At 48.5% G+C, this 16,659-nt stretch overlaps 1 protein-coding gene and 1 long non-coding RNA gene across 10 annotated transcripts in view; one reads left to right on the top strand and one right to left on the bottom strand.

The window, feature by feature from the left end:
- LOC144826009 (uncharacterized) overlaps positions 1 to 16,659 on the bottom strand; it is a 425,789-nt gene that overhangs the window by 126,480 nt on the left and 282,650 nt on the right. The gene's annotated exons all lie outside the window — the stretch shown is intronic.
- Positions 12,428 to 16,659, top strand: part of ELAVL3 (ELAV like RNA binding protein 3) — a 133,316-nt gene continuing 129,084 nt past the window's right edge. For all 9 annotated transcript variants that reach the window (XM_078684191.1, XM_078684192.1, XM_078684242.1 and 6 more), the window contains exon 1: positions 12,428 to 12,926. In XM_078684191.1, the coding sequence (XP_078540317.1) occupies positions 12,918 to 12,926 (9 nt within the window). In that variant the 5' untranslated portion in view covers positions 12,428 to 12,917. The remainder of the gene's footprint in view (positions 12,927 to 16,659) is intronic.

The following is a 16,659-nucleotide window of genomic DNA, read 5'->3' as shown; positions in this document are numbered from 1 at the left end:
TGTCTCACAATCCAAAAATGGGAGACCCAGACATCTCCCCACCTTCTGCGTGTTGACCCACACCACTTTCTGGCAAGAATGTACGTTTGATATGTTCCTGGAAGTGTACATCCACCTTAAAGGAGCTGGTAAAAGTAGGAAACAACCTTCACGTTGGGTTCAATGCAGAATCCCCGGTAAGTTTAAAAAAAGTAATTGGCTTGTAGTCTTTATTCTTCCAAAAACAAACAAGATCTGGTCAGATTCATTAGGATGCGGGAGGACAGACACCTGCAGTGAGCCTCCTCTTCTTAGTGGTTTGCGAAACAATCAAGGTACACAGAGTTTGCTGAATTTGTAGTGTGCTATGTACAGTCTCCCCCTGAACGTCAGTTTTTTTTAAAATTATTTTTATTTTTAAATGGTGCAATGCTAAAATGGCTTGAATACTATTTGGAGGTAGGTGTCAATATGTTTAAACTGGGGAATCTCTCTCTAAGCCAGGGCCTGTGATCTGTGGTATGCCCAAGGGTTTAATACTGGCACCCTCGCATTTCTTTATGTATATTGAACCTTTTGGATCACTACTGACGGATCCAGGAGTTTCAGTAACATCTTTACGCAAATGACACACAGTTATACCTTAGAGGCCCCTCCAATGCTGATCACAAGTTCTCATCTTCCCTGCCTATATTCAAAAATGGATGCCAGGGAGGCATCTAAAACTAAATGAATTAGAAACTGGATGTCTCTTACTCTCTTCACAACCTAATTTCCAGCTGAATGAAAATTGAATAAATGTGATACCATGCGCGAGCTTTCAACTTCAAATTGTTGCCTCTGCCAGACCTGGAGGTATCAAATCAGACAGGAAACTAAACCTTGGAGTCCACATCAAAAATCTGGTCAAATGGGGCAGCTTCCGACACAGACTTCCCCAAACCTGTAACCCTTTCCTACCATCAAAGGGCGTACAACTTGTCCTTTCCCTCCTTACAATGGAAATGAACTCCTCACTGGACTTCCAAAGTAAGCCTTGCACCTCTGAAGACGGGCTTGCATGCTGCAGCCAGGCTTGTCTCAAAGTCACGCAAATACGACCATATCACACCTGTCCTTGCTATCTGCTTGTGTACCGCTTCTGTACAGTCAGAGGTGGAACAGAACGGGGTCCATCAACAACTATTGCCAGTCACTTTTAATTTTATGGAAAGTTCCCATACTTTTTGTCAAATAATAACTGTTACGGCGGGGTGAATGGTGACCTTGTGTTACTTCAGGTTGAGAGGAACGAAGTGGGTCTCCTAATATAGCTGTAGAATTATTAATCTTTTTTTTGTAATCTGACCCCTGCTCGACTCACACTGACGCTGCCCCCACTGTGCTCAGGATCAGAGTCCCCATACTTTCTTATACATATCAACCCCTGTATATACTGAATTGTAACATGCATAAATGTGAGGCGTATACACTTTTCTGATTAAATACATTTTCAGCCGGGTAAAATGTGCTTTGAAGTCCATTGACCGAGGTTTGGGCTGAACGTCCACTGGGAAGGTCCTGTAAATCACATGCACTGAGTCTGGGCCTGCTCGGGTGGCTAATGCACCTGCAGGCGAGATCGCCACATGGCCCGCAGATCACAGGTTTCAGTGCTTCCGTTTTTGCTCAATGAATCGATGCGGCTGCTGCTAGGATTTTGTTTGGGTAACCTGCAGGTCACATGTTTGAATACTGACACAATGGAGACTAGCGGGGGTGGGGGGACCCTCTCCCCCCACCCCACACTTTATCAGTGACCTCAAAAGAAGCAGCTGCGGCAGGCCGGGGGCGTGGTAGGAAAAAAGGGGGCAGGGAAGCACTTTACATCTGCTCTGAGGTTGTTCCCGATGCTGGGTCCCTACCCCCCCCCCCCTCCTGTATGGGGGCTCCTCTTGAGAAGAGGTGGGTGGGGACAGACAAAGCGAGGGGGCGGCAGGGGGGGTTACAGTGGAAAGACTGGATAGGTGAATCAGCGGGGCAGATGGGGGACAGATGTGGTCAAAGTGGAAAAGTGCGGGGTGGTATCAGACCAGTGCGTTTTTTTGTGATCTCCCCTCTGTTTTAGTTTTTGGGGTCCCGGCTCCCTTGTAACAGTGCTGCTGCTTCCGCTTACCAATGTTGCGCCCTGAAGCTTCAGAATCGGCGCACAACCAAACAAGAGGTGCGGATTGGAGATCGAGAAAGAGAAACGCGCCGATGTAGAGACACGCAGAACTGATGAAGCAATTGTTTTCATACAAGAGAAGTGAGCACAGACAGACAGAAAGCCACAGGTACAGAAATGTATGTGTGAAGGCAGGCTTCGACAGATGGGCAAACAGGTTGAAACACGGATAAGGCAGGCAGAGATAGACACATGAGCAAATGGACGAGTAGACAGGTCAACAGATCGATAGGTGAACAGATAGATAGATAGATAGATAGATAGATAGTGAACCCTGTGAGAAAACACAGAGGCAGATGAAAAAGAGCAGCAGAAACATGACGAGAGACATAGGAAATGAGGGTATATGCAGACAGGTGAGCGCACAGAGATGGGTAACTGTGGGTAAAGTTGGACACAGCTCTGCTGCCATCATCAGCAAAACATGGATATATAGAGATGTTATACTACCACACAAGGTACTTGAGCACTTGAAGATATACATGTAAACCACATCCTATTCTGAGATACAGAAAAGGTCTTGACCTACAGGTTCGCCTTGAGATATTGGAGAGGTACCGGTCTTACGCCTAACTTTTTGTCAAGTCAAGTCAGTCAAGTCAGAGAATTTATATAGCGCACTACATACCCAGAGGGTCTCAAGGCGCTTAAGGAGGGGTAGGGAATCACTTGTCAAATATCCACGTTTTAAGTTGCTTTCTGAATGCTAGGTGGTTCTGGGTAAGACGAAGGTAGGTGGGAAGTGAGTTCCAGGTTTTAGCTGCCAGGTAGGAGAAGGATCTACCTCCCATGGTGGTCTTGTTGATGCGAGGTACATTGGCAAGGGCTTGGTTGGAAGATCGAAGCTGGCGGGAGGGGGCGTAGAAGGACAGTCGTGTGTTGAGGAATTCTGGTCCGATTTCGTAGAGTGCTTTGTGTGCGTGGGTAAGGAGCCGGAAAGTGATTCTCTTATTGACGGGAAGCCAGTGGAGGTTTTTCAGGTGACCAGAGATATGTTCTTTACGCGGGATGTCTAATATGAGCCTGGCTGAGGCGTTTTGGATTCGTTGGAGTTTTTTCTGGAGTTTAGCGGTAGTCCCGGCGTAGAGGGTGTTTCCATAGTCCAGTCGGCTCGTGACCAGAGCGTGGGTGACCGTTTTCCTAGTTTCGGTGGGGATCCAACAAAATGTCTTTTTGAGCATGCGAAGAATGTTGAAGCAGGATGAGGAGACGGCGTTGACTTGTCTGTTCATTGAAAGTGAGGAATCCAGGATGACGCCCAGGTTCCGTGCATGGTCTGTCGGGATGGGTGCTTTTCCAAGGGCTTCTGGCCACCAAGAGTCGTCCCATGCGGAGGGGGAGGTACCTAAGATGAGGACTTCTGTTTTATCTGAGTTCAGTTTCAGACGGCTGTGTTTCATCCATTCGGCTACTTCTTTCATTCCTTCGTGTAGGTTCGTTTTGGCGGTGCTAGGGTCATTGGTGAGTGATAGGATCAGTTGAGTGTCATCCGCGTAGGAGATGATGTTGAGGTTGTGTTGGCGGGCGATGGCCGCGAGGGGGCTCATGTATACGTTGAAAAGGGTGGGGCTGAGTGAGGATCCTTGTGGTACGCCGCAGATGACTTCAGTGGCCACTGACTTGAATGGTGGAAGGCGGACTCTCTGGGTTCTTCCGGTGAGGAACGAGGTGATCCATTCCAGAGCTTTTCCTTGGATTCCGATGTTTCTGAGGCGCTGTAGAAGGGTGCTATGGCAGACTGTGTCGAAGGCTGCTGAGAGGTCGAGGAGGATGAGGGCGACTGTGTCTCCATTGTCCAGTAGAGTTCGAATGTCGTCTGTTGCTGCGATGAGGGCGGTCTCAGTGCTGTGTTTTGCTCGGAAGCCGGACTGTGAGGAGTCGAGGGATTTGTTGGCTTCGAGGAAGGCGGCGAGCTGGTTGTTGACAGCTTTCTCGATGACTTTGGCCGGGAATGGAAGGAGCGAGATGGGGCGGTAATTTTTGAGTTCGGTGGGGTCTGCTGTGGGTTTCTTCAGAAGGGCGCTGAGTTCAGCGTGTTTCCAGCTTTCCGGGAAGGTGGCGGATTTGAAGGAGCAGTTGATGACGTCTCGGAGGTGCGGTGCTATGATGGAGTCTGCTTTGTTGAAGATGTGGTGAGGGCATGGGTCTGTGGGGGATCCTGAGTGGATGGAGTTCATCAGGCGGATGGTGTCCTCAGTGGAGATTGGGTTCCAGTCATTAAGGATGTTCGAGGGGGGTGGAGGTTCAGTAGATGGTTGGGTGGGTTGGTCTTCGGGTTGGTTGTCGAAGCTGTTGTGGATGTCTGCAGTTTTGTTGTGGAAGAATGAGGCTAGGGAGTCGCAGAGTGCTTGAGAGGGGGTGATGTCGTTAGAGTTGGCCGAGGGATTGGTAAATTCCTTGACGATGTTGAAAAGTTCCTTGCTGTTGTGGGCGTTGTTATCTAGTCGTTCCTTGAAGGTGGTTTTCTTGGCTTTTCGGATCAGTTGGTGGTGTATGCGGGTGGCGTTTTTTAAGGCGTCCTTGGTGCTGGTGGTTGGGTCTTTTTTCCAGGCCTTCTCAAGGGAGCGGCAGAGTTTCTTGGATTTCTTAAGATCATCGTTGAACCATGATGCCTTCTTGCTGCCAAGTTTGCTTTGTCGTTTTTTCAGTGGTGCTAGGGTGTCGGCGCTGTTGGAAAGCCAAAGGGTGAGGTTGGTGGCGGCTTGGTCGGGGTTTGAGGAGTGGGCTGGGGGGTTTAAAAGAAGCGATGAGGAGATCTGGTCGATGGTGATTTTGTTCCAGTTTCTTTGCAGAGTTGGTTGGGGTTGGTTGTTGGGTTTGGGCTTGTTGTAGGTAAAGTGAACGCAGCTGTGGTCAGTCCAGAGGAGAGCCGTAGTGTGGCTGAAGGAGACATGATTGCTGGAGGTGAAGATAGGGTCGAGAGTGTGACCTGCGATGTGAGTGGGGGTAGTGACCAGTTGTTTAAGTCCGAGGTTGGCGAGGTTGTCCAGAAGGGTGGTGGAGTTGCGGTCGTTGTTCTTTTCAAGGTGAAAGTTGAGGTCTCCCAGAAGGATGTAATCTTTGGAGGGGAGGGCGTGTGGGGTGATGAAGTCCGTGATGTCCTCACTAAATTGTGCGCGGGGTCCTGGTGGCCTGTAAAGGAGGGTGCCTCTGAGTGTGGTCTTGGGGTCGATGTGGATCTGGAAGTGAAGGTGTTCAGAGTTGGCGAGATTGATGTCAGAGCTGGTTGAGATGTGGATGGATTTCTTATGGACGATAGCGATTCCTCCTCCTGTGAGGCCGGTACGGTCCTTGCGTATGATCTTATAATCTTCTGGGATGGCAATGGTGATGTCTGGGGCGGAGGAGGCGTTCATCCATGTTTCTGTAAGGAAGGCGACGTCCGGAGAGATGGTGTCTAGTAGATTCCATAGGTCAATGGCGTGCCTGTGGACCGATCGGGTGTTGAGCAAGATGCATTGTAGGTGGTTGGGGTCGGGAATCTGAGGTGTGATCGTAGCGGAGATGTTGACGGTGCCGATGAGTCTGCAGGAGTAGCATGAGAAAGGTCCATGGGTGTGTCCAGGAGCGGCTTGGACGCAGTTGGGGGGACGGCCGGGGTTAAGGGCTAGGAGGGTGGAGGCATCGTAGGTAATGCGGGAGGGCTGGGCAATGCGAGGGCCAGGGGGTCTGGCGCTGGGCGCGGCGCCGACGGGCGTAGACGGGCTTACCTTTGGCGCACCTTCGGCGCGACTGGGGCGCGGTCGCAGCGCGTGGACGCTGCACGTTATGACATTGGTCATAAATGGATGGTGGAGGGGGCGGAGCGTGGGAGGGGCAGCAGCTGGGAGGCGGTGGCGGGAGGAGGGGCGGACCAGGGGAAAACAACAACAGAAAATGGAGGGTCAAAGGCTAGAGTCACAGCGTGTAATGAGAAAGAGCCTAAAGCGCACAAATAAGTATCAGTATAGCGGCAATCACCGTTATTTACTCAGCGAGGTCGCGCTTCAAATTAATAAATAAATTAATCGACAGTGCAGCGCGAGAAAATCAATGGAGCGACAGTGCAGCGCTGTAAATAAATAAATAGTTGCGTGCAGCGCTAGGCGAGCAGAGAGCTGCAGAGATGCAGGTCAGGAGAACAAAACGATACCAGCGTCTTGGGAAACAGGAGCGTGGAGGAGCAACCGGACTGAAGAAGGGTCCAGGCGGTCACAGCGAACTCAGGAGCGAGTAAAGGAATTAATCGTGGGTGGGAGGGGCAGCAGCTGGGAGGCGGTGGCGGGAGGAGGGGCGGACCAGGGGAAAACAACAACAGAAAATGGAGGGTCAAAGGCTAGGGTCACAGCGTGTAATGAGAAAGAGCCTAAAGCGCACAAATAAGTATCAGTATAGCGGCAATCACCGTTATTTACTCAGCGAGGTCGCGCTTCAAATTAATAAATAAATTAATCGACAGTGCAGCGCGAGAAAATCAATGGAGCGACAGTGCAGCGCTGTAAATAAATAAATAGTTGCGTGCAGCGCTAGGCGAGCAGAGAGCTGCAGAGATGCAGGTCAGGAGAACAAAACGATACCAGCGTCTTGGGAAACAGGAGCGTGGAGGAGCAACCGGACTGAAGGAGGGTCCAGGCGGTCATGCTTCATCACAGGATGCTTCATCACAGGCTTCCTCCCACATTGGATTCGGATGGTACCTAGGGTGATCCCCAAATTTCTTTATTAATGGGTACCCATGTATGGGTTCAAATTAAACAGTGTGGTATAAGGGTAGAAATGTATGTTTCACCTGATCACTTCACCATACCAACATGTTTCGACCTAAGAAAGTGTCAAAGCTGGTCAAAGGTCACAGATTTTCAAGAGCCATGCCAGAAATGAATGTCCTCTATATATAATGAAGTGATTATTCGCTGACTATGCATATGTCTTGATAACTATTGTAAACATTTTCAATTTTAAAGACATCCATTATTGACACTGTGTAAAATTTATTTGATAGTGGGTCAATATAAGAATTGATTTATGAACCTTTATTGCCACATCACAGTGTAAAATTCACTATAGAGGACAATATGTTTTCTCTTTTAATGTGTACATAAAGTAAAAATCATTTGTAGTAATTAAAATAAAAAAATATTTTTGGATACCAATGAACAGAGGTTGCATGGATATGTTAATGACAGGTAATATTTCGGTCCAAGTCTATTTTCAACTTTCCTAAATTGTTATACTTACATTTGAGTTATTTACCCTGATTTAGGAATTTGCGTCAGGGGTACCCTTGTTTTTACACACCTTGACCTACAGGCTCGCCTTGAGATATTGGAGAGGTACCCGTCTTACCCCTAACTTTTCTTGGGATGCTTCATCATAGGCTTCCTCCCACATTGGATTCGGATGGTACCACTCCAGTGGACTCAGCCGAAAAGTTGTGAGTTCTTAGACAGTTTTTCTACAGGACAAATTCACAGCTCCAGCTCATGAGTTAAAAATACCAAGGGTTATCCCCAAATTTCTTTATGAATGGGTACCCATGTATGGGTTAAAATTCAACAGTGTGGTATAAAGGTAGAAATGTATGTTTCACCTGATCACTTCACAATACCAACATGTTTCGACCTAAGAAAGTGTCAAAGACCTTCTTCAGGCCCAAAATACTCCTTACTCATTCAATACTTGCATTCCTTGCAGAAAAAGGAGGCAAAGTCACTCATATCTATCCATTCTCACTCAGTACATAATCCCAATTTAGGGATAAATTCAGACATCATTGTTCAGAACAAAGGGCATCTCCTCTGTGGTCATACTTTCGTCAAGACGTAGATGCTATCCTTTACACTATGAGTCCCCCCCATGCTGCAGTATACTAGATATGTTATGTCACCTATACTTATACAGCAAAACACACACAGCATACAGCACACATCTGCCACCGGAATGACCTTGCAGCACCTCAAGATGCTAAACTGTGGGCAGTGTTGGGCATAGCGTGGCTCAAATACTCGGTGACAGGACATCATGCAGAGATTTTATGTTATTAGTACTTGTATAGTGTGTATGTGGCACTAAAGTTGCCGCATATCGCGGAGAGGTAGACAGCTAAACTGTCATCCTCGGAGCAGGGGTGCATTGGTCATGCTGTGTTTGGCAGTTAATATGAGCTGGTTATGCAAAGAGATCAATGGAGGTGGTGTTTGAGTGAAGTGTTATTGTTGGGGTGTATTTAGGTGTGGTGTGTATGTGTTTTGTGCATTACATGTTGAGGGTGTTGTGTATGTGTGGTGATGATGTTCTAAGTGGTATGCTGCCTATAGACTAGTGCCAGTAGCTCTGAAGTGTGTGTATGCACGTTTGGTGCATACTTGTGTTGTGGTATAGTGGTAAGAGCGAGGCTGTTTTAGCATGGGAGTGGTGTGTTATACAAGCTGAGGAGGGTGCTGTCTATTTGTCTGCGAGGGGGTTATTGTTATTTTTAGTTAGTACCCGTGTGTGTAGTTATGTTGTTGTTTGTATGTGTGGTTTGTTTGTGTGTGAAATGTGAACCGATGGTGATTAGGTTGATGTGTTTATGCATGAGGAGTGTAGTGTCTTCATGTGTTTATGCGAGTGTGTATATGGGGGGTTGGAGTGTTGGGGACTGCGTCCCTTTGGGAGCTTGGTGGTATCGATATCTGGGTATCTTTGAATGTTGTTGTTTCTTTAAGTGAGCCGGAGTTTGTGTGCAAGCCTCTTGTTTGTTTGTAAATTGTGCAGTGTCTTTATGTGTGCATCTGAGAGAGGTGCTGGGTTTGTATGCGAGTGCTTCTATGAAAGGTATGATGTCGGCGTGTAGTGCCGCAATGTATGTGTACATGTGGAGATAGGTCTGTATGTAGGTGTGTGCATCTGTAAGGGTGTCAATTCTCTGTGTGCATCGTTAACTGTTGCGGTTTCTGTGTGGGTGAATCCTGAGGGGTGTCTGCATGTTTGTTCTTGCATCTCTTATGGGGTTGGTGTTAATGTATTGTATTGTAATTGCATTTATATAGCGCTTACTACCCCTGACGAGGCCTCAAAGCACTTTTGGCGAGTAGCACGCTACTCCCGAACCCATAAAGGATTAGTGGTGAATTAGTAAAGTGAAGTATGAAAGTAATTTGAGTGGTGGATATTAATCTTATTTGGATTGAGAGGATAGCGGACGGATAGAAGAGGGAAAACGGTCTGCATTTATATAGCGCTTGTTACCCCTAATGGGGTGTTGAAGTGCTTTTTTGGTAAGTAGCACGCTACTCCAGAACATAACATGTGTATTTGTAAAGTGCACGTTTACCCCGTCTGGGTCTCTTGGTGCTGAATAAAGGATGTTTATTGTTACCCAACTCAATGGTACTCATTTATTGACCTCAGATGGATGAAAGGCTGAGTGGACCCATCGGGATTTGAACCTGTGACCATGAGGTCGAACACAGGCCCCCGCAGTGGATGCAATATTCCACAGTGCCACCAGACCCGGAACCCATAAAGGATTATTGTTCAATTAGTATAGTGAAATATGAAAGTAATTCAAGTGGTGGATATGTTAGTCAGTTATTTGGACTGGGCAGGGAGTGCATTATATGCTTGTTTTTTTAGGAGAAAAGTTATAAATATATAGATCCAAGTACATGGAAGGTATATACATGCATAAAGGAAGTATATAATAATAATAATAATAATAATAATAATATAATAATAATAAACAAGCTTATAAAGCGCATGGCTACACTAGCTAGTGTGTCCCCGCGCTGAGGCAAGAACCAGTTCCAGGCAGTGAGGTAAGGCAGAAAAGGGTCAAACAGGAGGATTACCAGATGGAAAAAGCCACGTCTTGAGCTTTCTCCGAAAAATAGTATGTAGATTAAAGATGTATAAGATAAACTCTGGTTTTCAAGTGTTGTACTTTTAAAAAAAAAACAATTATTCTACATATTTATACAAAGCCATACACATATATAGGTACATATCTATAATGCTAATAAGTGCTCATATACAGAGTGTGTGCATCTGTGGGGGCGTGGTGTCTGTATGTATGTGTTTGTGAATCTGTGAGGATTTTGGTGTCCTATGATGTGGGGATGTGAGAGGACTGTGATGTCAATCCGTGTCCATCTGTGAGAATGTGGTGTCTGTATGTATGTGTTTGTGCATCGTCAGGACGGCGGTGCCTGTATCTGAATATATGCGTGGTGTAGTGACTATCTGTGAGTTGTGTGGTGTCTGTCTGTATGTATGTGTTTGTGCATCGTCAGGGCGGCGGTGCCTGTATCTGAATATATGCGTGGTGTAGTGACTATCTGTGAGTTGTGTGGTGTCTGTCTGTATGTATGTGTTTGTGCATCGTCAGGGCGGTGGTGCCTGTATCTGAATCTATGCGTCGTGTAGTGACTATCTGTGAGTTGTGTGGTGTCTGTCTGTATGTATGTGTTTGTGCATCGTCAGGGCGGTGGTGCCTGTATCTGAATCTATGCGTCGTGTAGTGACTATCTGTGAGTTGTGTGGTGTCTGTCTGTATGTATGTGTTTGTGCATCGTCAGGGCGGTGGTGCCTGTATCTGAATCTATGCGTCGTGTAGTGACTATCTGTGAGTTGTGTGGTGTCTGTCTGTATGTATGTGTTTGTGCATCGTCAGGGAGGTGGTGCCTGTATCTGAATCTATGCGTCGTGTAGTGACTATCTGTGAGTTGTGTGGTGTCTGTCTGTATGTATGTGTTTGTGCATCGTCAGGACGGTGGTGCCTGTATCTGAATCTATGCGTCGTGTAGTGACTATCTGTGAGTTGTGTGGTGTCTGTCTGTATGTATGTGTTTGTGCATCGTCAGGGCGGTGGTGCCTGTATCTGAATCTATGCGTCGTGTAGTGACTATCTGTGAGTTGTGTGGTGTCTGTCTGTATGTATGTGTTTGTGCATCGTCAGGACGGTGGTGCCTGTATCTGAATCTATGCGTCGTGTAGTGACTATCTGTGAGTTGTGTGGTGTCTGTCTGTATGTATGTGTTTGTGCATCGTCAGGGCGGCGGTGCCTGTATCTGAATCTATGCGTCGTGTAGTGACTATCTGTGAGTTGTGTGGTGTCTGTCTGTATGTATGTGTTTGTGCATCGTCAGGACGGTGGTGCCTGTATCTGAATCTATGCGTGGTGTAGTGACTATCTGTGAGTTGTGTGGTGTCTGTCTGTATGTATGTGTTTGTGCATCGTCAGGGCGGTGGTGCCTGTATCTGAATCTATGCGTCGTGTAGTGACTATCTGTGAGTTGTGTGGTGTCTGTATGTATGTATGTGTTTGTGCATCGTCAGGGCGGTGGTGCCTGTATCTGAATCTATGCGTCGTGTAGTGACTATCTGTGAGTTGTGTGGTGTCTGTATGTATGTATGTGTTTGTGCATCGTCAGGACGGTGGTGCCTGTATCTGAATCTATGCGTCGTGTAGTGACTATCTGTGAGTTGTGTGGTGTCTGTCTGTATGTATGTGTTTGTGCATCGTCAGGACGGTGGTGCCTGTATCTGAATCTATGCGTCGTGTAGTGACTATCTGTGAGTTGTGTGGTGTCTGTATGTATGTATGTGTTTGTGCATCGTCAGTAAGGTGGTGCCTGTATCTGAATCTATGCGTCGTGTAGTGACTATCTGTGAGTTGTGTGGTGTCTGTATGTATGTATGTGTTTGTGCATCGTCAGTAAGGTGGTGCCTGTATCTGAATCTATGCGTCGTGTAGTGACTATCTGTGAGTTGTGTGGTGTCTGTATGTATGTATGTGTTTGTGCATCGTCAGTAAGGTGGTGCCTGTATCTGTGAGTCCAGCTGTGTCTGTGTTTCTCCGAAGGGTCTCGAATCTGTGTGTCGTGTGTGTTCATCTGCGAGGTGTTTGGTTTCTCTATGCGGGTATTGTTGAGTGCTGTTGTATCTGTGTACTTCCTCTGGTGAGTGTTGTGTCTGTGAGTGGGTATGCTGTGAGGACTGTGGTGCCCCCTTGCCTGCAACCGAGAGGGTGTGCCTCGAGGAGGAGTGCGGTGTCTGTATCTGTGTGTGCATTGGTGAGGGGGTTTGATGACTGTGTGTGTGTACGCATCTGTGAGGGGTGTGGTGTCTGTAAGGGGCTAATTTGCATGATCTGCTGTCAAGAGCATCCTTCTTCCCGAGCAGCCAATGGGTTTCCTCGTGGGTACCAGCTGAGGCTGAGGAGCAGCATCCCTTCTCCCTCCCCGGCACACACACCGCATCCTTCCAGGGAGCAGCACGGGCCCGAGCAGCAAAAGGCTGGCACGGACAGAAAGGGGCACAACAAGGGCAAAAACGGAAAATTTGGGCTCCAGCTGCCCGCAGCGTCACCAAATCGACTGCCCATAGGGACTAAGAAACAACCCTCCAATCTTCTGCACTTTTTTTTAATCGATTTTGCATTTTTCCTCAAAAATCACTACCATCTTTCGCTCTAATTTTCTCTTTTTCGAATATTTTCGAAATCTCGACTAACTCCTGTCCCCGCGCCCTCGCCCTCCGCCATAACAGAGGCCCCCCACCCTGCCAAGCAGCAACGCCCCACCAGCGGGGGTGGGGAGCGGAAGACAAGGTCGAAGGAAATTCAATTTTGTAGAAGATTTTTTATACACATCTATATATTTTTTTGAATCTATTTTTGAGAGAAAACCCCAGCAACGCGAGCGAGAAGCCGAGAGGGCCACCGGGAGGGCGCCCACCACCTGCAGATTCTTCGCCTCGCTGCGCCTTAAGGATGGTGACTGTAGGTATTTGCTCATTCCTTTGTGCTTCCACCGTTTTTAGGCTCACTGTTTGCTATTCCAATGTAATACTGCTGATGGGCGACCGGGGTGGGTGGAGAGGGGTGGTTGGGAGGTAGAGGTGGGGTAGGCGGCACTGAAGGAGAAAATATACCCCCCCCCCCCCACTGCATTGTTCTCCCTCTTACTAGCAATTAACACCTTTCACCCCCGCCAACTACATTCTATTGTATTCGAAACAGCCACCCGTTTTATTCTGCACGTCAATCCCCCACCCAAAACAATTCGATGGTAATTTTATAATTCCCAGTTTATCCCCCAGCCAAAATGTGCTTATCACATGTAATGAGTAAAGCGCCAAGCACGATGTCTTGATGGTTGGTGAGTGTTATTTTTGTTTACTTTGCCAAATGGACATTAAGGAAAGACATTTCTCCCCACCCCGCGCCTTAGGGGGGTGTAGAGTGCACCAAGACACAGCTGGGCGCGGCCACCGCTTGTTTGTCTTCTAGGCGCTAGTGGTGACGGGGTGCTTTTGTGTCATTCGTTCCAGACCCTTTCTTTCCTCATTGCTTTGGGAGCACGGATAAGAAGCACCCCCACTCCTTGCGGTTATAACGAGGGTCGTCACTGCTGGCAGACTGGGTAGTCTGAGCCCCCCCTTTATTTCAGGATGGGGAGGGGCTGCTGAGAACCATCTCCCCTCACGTGCCTCTCTCCCAGCTCCCTCTCTCTCCATCACATCCCACAAAAGGCACAGGGTGTGACCAGAGTCTGAGATGGAGCGAGGAGAGTGAAGGAGGGGGAGATAAGGAGGGGGGGGAGGATGTGACCAGGAAGGGAGAGAGAGCAGGCGTGAGATGCAGGGAGAAGGTGCCAGATAAAGGGAGGGGAGCGGTATAGGAGGTGGACGAGAGACAAGGGATTGGTGAAGGAAGGGGCAGGAAGAAAGCAGCGGGCGGGCGGATGGGGGGAGAGAGTAAGAGAAAGCAAAAGGCAGAGAAAGGGAGACAAAGAGAACGAGTGGCATGAACATGGGGGGAGGGACAGCGGTGATGAGGACAGAAGGCATTGGAAGGGCGAGAGACACTAAGAGCGATGAGGCGAGAGAGGGAAACAAAGGGCACTAAAGGGAAAGAGACAGCGAAAGAGGCAGGGGTCGGTGAAGGGAGATGGCTGTGGCTGAGAGGACAGAGTCAAGAAACGGAGACAGGTCCTCCCTGCGAGAGGCAGGTGCAGCCAAACATACACACAAAGACATGCAACCAACATACCAGAGCAGAGCTCACTGGACACACACATGCACACACGGACATGCAGGCACCCCGAGACAGTCCCCATCACACACATTTACAAAAACACGTGTACTCTGCGAGCTCCTCCCAGCATGCACCGCACCCTGGAGCTGTGCTGAAGGACAGCCACCGAGGCACTCAATGTCTCCGGCAGGGGGCACTATGTGTGTGCCAAGGCCTGCTCTGGAGCGCGCCATCCGGGGCATGCAGCTAGTACTGCGCGCTCCTTGCACATACTATGACATCCATGCCATGTTTGTTTCCACATACGTGTGTTTGCACACATCTGTATAATCTATCCCCGGCCTGGGTGGAGTCTGAATGATGCAACCCAGGTGTAGCCCATACAGCTGGATTCTGGGGTCTGCAACACGCGTTAGTGTGCTTATATCTGTGCAATCCAGGCCGGATCTCAGTGGGTTGCGGCCAGCTGTCCATGCATACTGTGCTATCTCTCTGTTTCTGAATGTTTTCCTATGCTCTTGTGTATGCACTGCCTGGTATAATGCCAGGGCTATGGTGGGTCGCTGCTGGCAAGGCTCAGTCCTGTGCCAAGGAATGACTTGCATCCGATAGGGTGGGCGTTGCAGGGTGGTCTAGATTTCTAATGCCAATACTGAGTTTGGGGGACGACGACATTTTTGCTGCCATGGAAGGGTGTGTGGGCAGAACAGGGAGTCTGAGTGTGGAAGCCCTTTGACAGAGCAGGGTGTAGCAGCTGGCCTGATGCCAGTAAAACACACAAGATGATGGACGGAATGAAGCACAATGGCAAAACATTCACCCCCAGTCACAGATCTGGGTTTAATCCATCGTTATTTTGCTCACCAAGCCACCCCAATTCAGACATGGCCATATGCAAATCAGTCTTGACCCTGTGCCAGTCCAGCCCTAACTGCCATGCCATGTCTTCCCTGATGCCAGTAACCACACCAGCTAGTGACAAAGGATGGCACAACCTTCAGACTAGGGCCCCAAAGAGATGCAAGCATCCGGGAGTCCTGGGGGGGGGAGTAAGAGACACATGCATAAAACAGTGGGGCAGAAACAAATGCATTTGAGAAGAGTCTCACGCTCAGTACTCAGTGTCCACGCTGGTCACTTCTTTCAAGACCTAACCAAGGACATTTTTGGAAACCGGAGGGACTAGAATTGACAATTGCCACAACAGCAGAAAAGAGGCCTTTCAATTCGGTTTGAGGATACTGCACGACATGACCTGCGGGTGACCTTGAGGAGGGCATGGGAGCGTTCACGTTGCACCCGAACGCAGAGGAGTGCCCTGTCACTTGTAACACACTGTTGGGGTGACATGGTGGGTGGGAGGGAGGGGGGGGGAGAGACAGAGCTCACGGGGAAAGCACAAAGCTCGCCCTCGGAGAGGAGCGATACAGGATCCTGTACTCGCAGCAAAGGGGCCAAATATGGCACGCGTTGGCTCCTTGCGCGTGACAGTGGAAGCAGAAAAGACATGCCAGGAGACCTTGAAGAGGGCCGCAAAGATATGCGCCTCACTGGCAAGGTTATTTGTGCCCTGAGTGCGGCTGCGCGCAGCTGCCAGACAAAATGGCTGCTCGGCGAAGCGACGACGACATTCCCCGCTGCACCCACAGAACGCAAGGAAAGGTGACATTTCCGCGTTGTTAAAACTGAGACGACCCATGTGCACCCTCTTTGGGATCACATTCAACTGTTTTTGGGGGGCGGGGAAGGCCATGGAAGGCAGAGTCGGCTGAGCGTTGGTGTTCGGCAGGCTGAGAGAACGAGAGGGAATGCAGGGTCGGTTCTTTCAGAAGCCAAATCACTAGCAAACACAAACAACTGTATACAAACTGAACTCAAACCATCCAAAAGCATGCCCCATTTTTGGCCGATGGACGAAATGTGCCCGCCTTCCAGCAAGCACCTGCATCTTTAGACCCCCTGCACTCGACCTTCATAGTCCTATTACCATACCTCACGAATAATTCAACTGTGCCTTTCTTTTGTGACAACTGAAATACTAGAGACAGGAAGAGGGAAGGCGCATCTCTGGAGAAGAGCTTCGGAGTCAATGTATTTGGCATTAAGTGGTGCGAAAGGAGGCAAGAGCAGTCAGGAGTCGGACTCTTCATCTGGAATTTCCATGCTTTTTTCTTGCTAGGTCCAACAGATGACCCGGCCTCGGACCTGCACGGGGTGGTCTGTGCTGGATGTGCCAATTACATAATTCCTTCTTATAAGGTGAAAAGAATACCTTTTATTTATTTTGATTCTAGCGTGACGGGTGAGGTGCCTCCTTTCATAGGCACGACCTTTGATTTTAGATACATCTTTAGGTCTGCCTAGGGTTTACTAAGTGTTATATCATAATTACTCAATAGACGTAGAAACATAAAATGGAAGCCTCCTCAGCCATTGGCTGCTGTAGGAGCCATAAAGAATTGTAATCCAACCATAT

This window comes from Lissotriton helveticus, chromosome 1_1 (assembly GCF_964261635.1).
Source record: "Lissotriton helveticus chromosome 1_1, aLisHel1.1, whole genome shotgun sequence".
NCBI classification, from domain to species: Eukaryota; Metazoa; Chordata; class Amphibia; order Caudata; family Salamandridae; genus Lissotriton; species Lissotriton helveticus.
Note: the sequence above shows the minus strand (reverse complement) of the source record. Positions and strands in the feature narration are given on the sequence as shown.